Source organism: Solanum stenotomum, chromosome 10 (genome assembly GCF_019186545.1).
Source record: "Solanum stenotomum isolate F172 chromosome 10, ASM1918654v1, whole genome shotgun sequence".
NCBI classification, from domain to species: Eukaryota; Viridiplantae; Streptophyta; class Magnoliopsida; order Solanales; family Solanaceae; genus Solanum; species Solanum stenotomum.
Genome location: NC_064291.1, coordinates 43,173,965 through 43,183,508, shown reverse-complemented (window position 1 = coordinate 43,183,508; position 9,544 = coordinate 43,173,965). Strand labels below are relative to the sequence as shown.

Genomic DNA, 9,544 nt, shown 5'->3' with positions numbered 1-9,544 from the left:
CTTTCTTATTCAAGAAGAGACCTGATCAGATGATAAGAAAATGTATAGCTAAGTAGGAGGTGACACAAGTGTTGGAGAGTTGTCACTCTTCACTATATGGTGGACACCACGAAGGCGAATGAACTGCGCATAAGGTATTGCAATCTGGTTTCTTTTGGCCTACTCTTTTTAAAGATGTTGCTTTGTTTGTGAAAGATTGTGATTAGTGTCAGAAGATGGGCACCATTTCGAGGAGGCATGAGATGCCATTGAGCAATATACTGGAGGTTGAGATCTTTGATGTCTGGGGATAGACTTTATGTCGTCCCGTGGTAATTAATGCATCCTAGTCGCAGTGGACTACGTGTCTAAGTGGATGGAGGCAATTGCACTACCATCCAATGATGCAAAAGTGGTTGTGAAGTTTATCCGAAAATACATCTTCACCAGGTTTGAAACTCCAAGGGCTATGATCAGTGATGGAGGTACGCACTTTATTAATAATTCAGTGTATAATTTGTTAGCCAAATATGGAATGAGACACAAAGTGGCTACAACATATCATCCCCAAACTAGTGGGCTGGTGGAAGTGTCGAATAGGGAGGTCAAATAGATCCTCCAAAAAATTGTGAATGCCCAAAGAAAAGATTTGGCTGACAAGCTAGATGATGCCTTGTGGGAGTACCAGACTGCATACAAGACACCGATAGGGACTTCTCCTTATCAAATGGTGTTTGGGAAAGCTTGTCACCTACCAGCTGAATTGGAGCATAAAGCATATTGGGCAATCAAGAAGCTAAATCTGGATGCTGAGTTAGCCAGTAGGAAGAGAATATGACAGTTGCACGAGTTGGAAGAATTTAGGCTCTACCCCTATGAAAATGCTAAGCTGTATAAAGAGAAGACCAAGAGGTGGCATGACAAGCATACTGTGTCGCACATCTTTGAGCCTGCTCAACTAGTGTTGCTATTCAATTCAAGGTTGAAGTTGTTCCCCGAAAAGCTTTGATTTAAGTGGAGAGGTCCTTTTGAAGTGGTGAGGATGACCCAACATGGTGTTGTGGAGTTAAGAAACAAGGATAAGAGTTGTACTTTCCTTGTGAATGGTCAAAGGGTCAAGCACTATTTCAGGAATGATGTGGATCGTGAGCTTGAAACGCTCACATTGAATGACAAATGAATCATGACATGAGTCGTGCCGCGATGTTAAATCAGGAGCTACACGGGAGGCAACCCGTGACCCCTTGCAATAAATATGCTTTATTTGATTTTTCTTTGTTATTTTAGTTCTTAGGAATTGATATTTTTTTTGATATAGTTAGAAAAATACAAAAATATGCGTCGTGCCACGACCAAAACTAAGGCGCTGGATGGGAGGCAACCCATCATGTTTTTTATTAATAGGTGATGAGCTGATAATATGCAGGATGAAGAAATTTCGCCCAAGGCAACTCCGTATACGGAGCGCGTCGCGGAGGCGGGGTAAAATTTTGCCTCGCATGATACCACTTGAGGCAGAGGACTCCGTGTACTGAGAGCGTCGCGAAGGGAGAATAGAATTTTGATTTCGACGGTCATCATGTCAACTTCAAGAAGATTTGGCAAAGAAGTAGCCACATTAAGCCAGAAAAAACGTTCTCGAAATGGGAATGTTTCACTAGCACATACGGTCCCGAGAGGCTAAACTAGGCAATTTTGAGCTAAGGTTGTAACCAAATAAGGCAAGGCTTGATATAAGAAACACACCGAGGCCTCCTATTTCTCTGATGTATGTATCGATAGGGACAGTCTGGCACGTGAGTTCCCACATATCTTGAGGTGAATTATGGAGCTAGGTATGAAGTTCGTCTTTGCTAAACCGAAAGAGTGCAACTTGCACATGGTCCGAGAGTTTTACGCCAACTGGGCGCCTGAACCTATTTCCCATTATATGACGGTGAGAGGAAGAAATGTGCACATCACACCCACAAGTATAAATGATATATTGGGTACTCCGCAGGACACAAACCCACTGGTGCTGACAGGGCTGATCATACGCTCCACATATTAGGCCATTCGACACACTCTATGCGGGCCACCGTCCATGGCTCAATGGATGAAGCACAGTGGGAAAAGATATCATCAATCTCTTCCCTACGCTCACATGCTTCGGGAGATACGTGTTTGGCTGAATGTTGTTATAAACTGTCTGATACTAGGCCTACATTACACTGATATCACTCGTGATAGAGTGTGCTTGGTATATGCCTTGATGATCGGCATATAACAAAACATCAGAGCCATTATGAAGTCTACTATGCGAAAGGCCCGGGTTCACAAAGGGCACAAATATGTTTTTGGTGGTCTGATTACCAAGATGTGTCGTATTGCAGGTGTCCCTGAAGAACAGTTGGAGTTGGACTATATGGCTCATCTATATCCAACATCAGTGGACATTACTTGGACCAAGGGGCCTGCCACTAAGTTTGGCCCGACTCTCACCACGACTGAGAGCCATAAGAGAGATGAGCTTATCATGGCGAGGATGTACGGGTTGGAGATGCTAAGACACTAGAATGGTTGTCATTCTTCTATTAATATGCAGTTGGGTGACGTCGAAAGGCGCTACCCTCTGAATGACCATGCCAGGGCACTACTTGACATTGGTCATAAGTTTCGAGAGTCGATCAAGAATGATATTTCGACTGATGAGGAGAACATGCGTACTAGCTCATATGTGGATTATGACTCTGAGGATGAGATAGACCCCGCACAGGCGGATGATTAGGTCGACGGGGGCGATGCGATGGAAGACTGATCAGGGAGTGTTTTCACCTTACCTTGTGAACTATTTTTATTTTTTTATAAAGCATTGGGGACAGTGCTATTGTATAAGTGTAGGGTGAGGGTGACAAACATATTTGATCTGTACATATGTTTCTATTGTTGAACATTGTTTGAGTCTGTTTTATCTTTGGTTTGTTTTATTTTAGGTTCCTTGGAGGTTGTTTTTGGTTCTTTGGCCAAAGATATTCCCTTTGAACCGTACAAAATACAAAAAGAATTTTTTCTTAATAGAATTGAGTTTGTAGTCATAGTTAAGTCAAGTTGCCCAATGATAGATGGATGACGACCGTCTTAAGGGTAATTTGGTCATTAAGTCTTAGGTTTGGTTGTGCTGAAGCTGAAAGTCTGAAAGGAATATGTATGAAAAGCATGGTTGAAATTGATGTATGAATGCAGTTGAATTCTTGTATATGATTTGAATGTGCAACTTAAGCTTAATTTGATTCTTGTGCATGATATGATTGTGTGCTGTGACTTTTGGATGATATCAATGAATGCATCTAAGTCTAGAACATGCTCAGGTTGTTATTGAAGCAAAATACAAGTGTTATTGTGCTTAAAAGATGATAACATGCTTTCTTTGAATTGTCTTGAATTGTAGCTTGTTAAGAAAGAATATCCATAGTATAGCCCAATTTAGCCTTTTTAGCCTTGATTTTGTTCTAACCCACATAATGAAGCTGAATCTCTTTTTATTGATACCGTTAGCTTTGATCCCAAATCCTTAATGCACTGTATTAGGAGAAAAGGTGAAAATAGCGGAAAGTGTAAATAGGGTGGAATTGTGTAGTTGGTTGGGGAAGTGTAAAAAGAGGAGGTAATTGTATACCCCACGAGAATGAATCTGAGATTGGCCCTGGTCCTTAGGACATTGTGCACTTTGACTTAGGTTAAAAACCTAATTTGAATGTGGCTAACTTAGTGCTTACCTTAATGATGGCCCTGGCCCTTACAGGGGCATTGTGCACCTTAACTCGAGAGAAATCTCTAAGGCAAAGGTGGCAATTATTGAATGTAAAAAAATAAAAAAATAAAGGGGCAAATAAGAAATAGAGGCAAGGGTGGTAACACTAGTGGAAACCTATGAAAAAAGAGGGGGCTAACGAAAAGAAAAAGTTGTGAATGTAAGAGAAAAGTTGAAAACAGTACATTAGGGAGGATAAGTCACTAATTTTATCTAAATGAATCCTCCCTTACCTTAAGCCTACATTACAACCAGAACAAGTAATGTTTGATTTGGAGCATAACACATTTTATTAGTAGAGATGTACATAATGGACAAGCTTATGGTTCTCAGTACATACATGTTTGATGTTGTTGTTGAGTGAGAGTGTACCTTGTTTGCATAGTCCTTAAATGATATTCAAGTTGTTGAGTTGAATGTGTGGACTATTCTTTGGAGTGAGGGGCACTTGTTGTATGAAGGATCTATGATATGTAATGGTGCACATGTTGTTGAATGTGTTTGTTGCTAAAAGTTGTCAAGTCAATTACAGAAGTCATGCATATTCTGAATAAAAACATGTTTATGTTAATTGGGTACAGATCCTTGGAAGATAGTAGCGGATGCACAAATATCATAGTAGTGAGTCTAGGTCTAGGAGTAGTTAGTAAGTTGTTCGAGGAAGAACAAAGCTTTAAGTCTGGGGTAGTGATCTTATGCACATTTCTATGCCTAGAAAGCTATTTATGCCCGCATTTAAGCTTAGTTTGAATTCAATATGTGTTCGTTTATAGTTTTATTGAGTCTTTTGTCTGTTTATGAGCTAACCAACATGATTAGTTGTGTAGGTAAGCTTAAGAGGAGAAAGGAGCGCAAACAAAATAGACAACGGAAGAACACAAAAGATCTAAGTCAAAAGAGAGCAAGGAAGAAGCTGGAGGAAATGTCACTAAGGCATTGTCGTATCCTATCCGCGCCGCGGAGAGGAATTACATTTTGGCCTGCGAAATAAATTTCTGGACAGAGCGCTCTGTGTCCTCTCCGCATCGCAGAGAGGGAGTTTGATTTTAGTCGCGAAAGTCAGTTTTGAGGCTGAGTGCTCTGTGGCGAGACCGTTTCGCGGAGAAGAGGAAAAATCCACAGAAAAAAGATTGAAGATGCCTCCATGACGTGCCATCAGTGCCCAGTTTTGGCCGTTTCGACTTTTAGTATAAATAGGTCATTATTTTATTTTATTAAATATTCTTTTTCTGGGTTTTGAAGAACGACGACTTGGGAGAATGTTTTTACCATTTTTAGGGTTTTTTCCTAAACTCTTTTCCTTTTGATCTTTGTATGTTATTTGAACATTGTTTGATCGATTTTTGGATTATGAGTAGCTAAATACCCTAGTTTTAGAGCTGTGGCTACATGATGATTGTAATCTATTGATTTTGTTATTGGGTTAGTGTCAATTATCATATGAATCTTTCTTATGTTCTTGCTTTCTGTATTTCTTGACTGATCACCATTGAAATAAATACATTGTCCAAATTGAACTTAGGAGAGGAATAAGAGGATAAAACGTGTTAATTCTAAATAACTAGGGTTAATTTGTATCTAGGATAGGGATATACTCACCATACAAGAAGAAATCGTAATGCTCAGTACTTAAGCCATCCTATCCCCGCTCAACGATATAGTTATGGTGTTATTATCGTAGGCGATTAGAGGTCGGGAGACCATGATCATACATTTAACCCTATGATTCATTGAATCGATAGTTGATAATTATCCATATAAATGATATTGATTGCATGATTTCTGATAAAAGCTGCAGCCCTGGACTTTACCCAATCACTGTTTTTAAACCCTTGAAATTGAATCGCTTTTGTTACATTTTGTTATAATCTTAGAAGTAGAAACTAAATCACTTTTGAAATCTTGAATACACTTGTGTTTAGTTGAAAGTTATAGAAGTCAAGTAATTCTAAGTGTAAGTCCCTGTGGGTACGATACTTGGCTCTTAAAAAGAGTCACTCTAATACTTGAACGACCACGTGCACTTGCGTGTGCGATTTGGCCACAATAGTATGCTTATGATATGCCAGATGCAGGGTTAACTTGGGATCACTCGTAATTCTAGGTCCCGTGTTACGTCAAAGGGGTAGCCTCGAGGCATGATAAACTTCGTATCAAATCATTAGATTCAAGAGTCCTAGGATGTATGAAAGTCGCATTAAGTAGAGTCTCTTTCATGGGTGTTAAACGCGCCACATCTATAAGGGAGAGGCTACAGTTTTAGAAAAACTTAACTTTCTTTGTTATTCTTATCGTGCGTGGGGTATGATCCAGCTTCTCCTTCCTAATATGTCTTTATACATTTCAGATCGTGCCTCTTCGTAGAGCTAACACACAGAATGCTAATGTACGCAATGCTAACACAGTTCCTCCAGTTTCAAACCATGATGTTACGAATGCAGAATTTCATAATGTGATCCAACTCTTGGCTCAGAGTGTGGCCAATCAAAATAATCAGTAGACTTCAGTTCCTACAAACACTAATAGTGGATTAGCTGCAGCTAAGGTTTGAGACTTTGTTCGAATGAATCCGCATGAGTTTCTAGGGTCGAAAGTTGGTGAGGACCCACAAAACTTCATTGATGAGGTCAAGAAGATTTTTAGGGTGATGCAAGTGACTGGTAATGATAGGGTGGAGTTGGCATCCTACTAGCTTAAGGATGTGGCCCATTTATGGTTTACACATTGGAAAGACAACAGGGGTGCAAATGCAGCTTCTGTGAGTTAGGAGTGTTTTACCGGAGCTTTTCTAGACAGGTTCTTCTCGAGAGCGGTGAGGGAGGCTAAAGATCAGGAGTTTATGAACTTGAAACAGAGTTCAATATCGGTCCAACAGTATAGACTGAAGTTCACTGAGCTCTCCAAGTATGCTCCACACATGGTTGCCGATCTAAGGGCGCAGATGAGTAAGTTTTTATTTGGGGTATCCGATCTGGTGAAGACCAAATGCAGGAATGCTATACTGTTAGGGAATATGGATATCTACAGACTCATGACTCATGTTTAATAGGTCGATGGAGATAAACTTAGGGAAACAACTAAGGACAACAAAAAGGCTAGAACAGGTAACTATGAGTACTCTCAGCAAAAGTCGGGTAGTGGAAGTCGCTCGCAGTTTCAGCAGAAATCTACAGCCCCAGCACCTTCATCAGCTAGTGCTCCATCTCCCAGGCTTCGACAGGATCAAAAGGGTAGGGCATCAGGCTCTAAGTCACAGGAGAGTGCTTCAGGTAATCAGACTTTTCCAACTTGCCCGAAGTGTGGTAAGAACCATCCGGATGAGTGTCTTGCTGGCATAGAAGGTAGCTTTAGGTGTGGTCAGTCTGACCATAGGTTAAAGTATTGCCCTTCTACAAGGCAGAGGTAATGAGGTAACAACAATGCAGCTCAGTCTACAGCTCTAGCAGCACCAGCAGGTCGCCCAACTCAACAAAGTGTTTCATCTGGTACACAAGTGGTGATCAGTGCCAGAACATGTTGTATGCTCTCCAGACTCTCTAGAACAAGAAGATTCTCCTAATGTGGTCATTAGTATGTTACGAGTCTTTCATTTAGATGTTTATGCGTTGTTAGATTCAGGGGCTACACTGTCTTGTGTAACTCCCTATATAGCAGTTAACTTCAGTGTCAGTCTAAAAACTCTCTCAGAACCCTTCTCAGTCTCTACTCCAGTTGGTGGCCCAGTTATAGCTCCACCGGTATACAAAAATTGCCCTGTCACAGTCTCTCATAAAGTCACCTCAGCAAGAAGGATGATCTCTAAAGGGTATATCTATCATCTTGTTCGAGTTAAGGATTCAAACTTTGAAACCCCAACTCTCGAGTCAGTCCTAGTAGTAAAGGGGTTTCTAGAAGTGTTCTCTGAAGATCTTCCCGAAGTTACTCCAGAAAAGGAAATTGACTTCGGAATTGATCTCCTTCTAAAGACCCAACCTATTTAGATTCTTTCTTACAGAATGGCTCCAGTTGAGCTAAATGAATTGAAATAATAGTTTAAAGACCTTCTAGATAAGGGCTTCATCAGACCCAGTATCTCTCTATGGGGTGCTCCAGTGTTGTTCGTGAAAAAGAATGATGGTTCTCTCAGAATGTGCATTGACTGCCAGTTGAACAAAGTCACAATCAAGAACAAGTATCACATCCCCAAGATTGATGACTTGTTCGACCAGCTGCAGGGTGTTAGTTATTTTTCTAAGATAGACCTCAGATCCGGATATCATAAACTCAAAGTTAGAGATAGTGACATTCCGAAAACAACCTTCAGAACTTAGTATGGTTATTATGAATTTGTAGTTATGTCTTTTGGACTAACAAATGCTCATGCAGATTTCATGGACTTAATGAATGTGGTGTTCAAACAATATTTGAAGTTGTTCTTTATCATCTTTATTGATGATATCCTCATTTATTCTCGGAGTGATGAGGAGCATGCGTCTCATCTGAGAGTTGTTCTGCAAACTCTCAAAGATCGCCAGCTATTCGCTAAATTCAGCAAATGTGAATTATGGTTACAGTTTGTCACTTTCCTTGGTTATGTGGTATCTAACGCAAAAATCTAAGTGGATTCTCAAAAAATAGAGACAGTGAAGCAATGGCCTAGACCCACCTCTCCAACAGATATAAGAAGTTTCTTGGGTTTGGCCGGTTATTACAGGAGATTTGTTGAAGAATTTTCGTCCATAGCTTCCCCATTGACCAAGTTGACTAAGAAGAAGGTCAAGTTTCAGTGGTCAAATGAGTGTGAGAAAAGCTTCTCAGAATTGAAGACTAAGTTGACTACAACTCTTGTCTTGACTCTACCAGATGGTTCAGATGATTATGTGATTTGTTGTGATGCATCCAAGGTCGGCCTAGGTTGTGTGTTGATGCAGCGAGGTAAGGTCATAGCTTATGCTTCTAGACAACTTAAGGTTTATGATCAGAACTACCTGACTCGTGACCTCAAACTTGCAGACATAGTATTTGGCCTAAAAATTTGGAGACACTACTTGTATGGTGTTCATGTTGATGTGTTCACATATTATAAGTCCTCTAGTATGTGTTCACCCAGAATGAGTTAAATCTTCTCTAGAGGAGATGACTTGAATTCCTCAAGGACTATGACATGAATGTGCTTTACCATCCTGGTAAGGCCATTGTAGTGATTGACGCTCTCAGCAGACTATCTATGGTAAGTGTAGCACATGTTGAAGAGGAAAAGAAAGAGCTAGCCAAAGATGTCCATCGGCTTGCTCGCTTAGGTGTTTGCCTTACAGACACATTAGAAGAGGGTGTAATAGTTCAGAATGGGTCAGAATCTTCATTAGTAGCGGAGGTTAAGGAAATATAAGATAGTGATCCTATACTACTTCAGTTGAAAGATGCAGTTCATCAGCAGAAAGTTGAGGTTTTCTCCCTAGGGGGAGATGGTGTGCTTCGTTACCAGGGTCGTTTATGTGTTCCTAATGTAGGTGAGTTAAGGAAGCAGATCCTTACAAAAGCCCATAATTCTAGATATTCCATTCATCCAGGTGCCACTAAGATGTATCAAGATGTACGAGAAGTCTTTTGGTGGAACGGAATGAAGAGGGATATAGCAGATTTTGGGGTTAAATGTCCTAATTGTCAATAAGTTATGGTAGAACATCAGAAACCAGGAGGTATGACTCAAAAGATTAGCATTTCTACATGGAAGTGGGAAGTAATAAGCATGGACTTCATTACAGGTTTGCATCATACTCGCAGACAGCATGACTC

At 40.4% G+C, this 9,544-nt stretch overlaps 1 protein-coding gene across 1 annotated transcript; it reads left to right on the top strand.

The window, feature by feature from the left end:
• The first annotated feature begins 2,557 nt into the window (after positions 1 to 2,557).
• On the top strand, positions 2,558 to 7,749 carry LOC125843011 (uncharacterized). The gene is made up of 6 exons (XM_049522264.1): positions 2,558 to 2,734; positions 6,117 to 6,265; positions 6,566 to 6,731; positions 6,819 to 7,110; positions 7,195 to 7,287; positions 7,382 to 7,749. The coding sequence occupies exons 1-6, from the start codon at positions 2,558 to 2,560 to the stop codon at positions 7,747 to 7,749; spliced, it is 1,245 nt and encodes a 414-aa protein (XP_049378221.1).
• Positions 7,750 to 9,544: the final 1,795 nt, after the last annotated feature.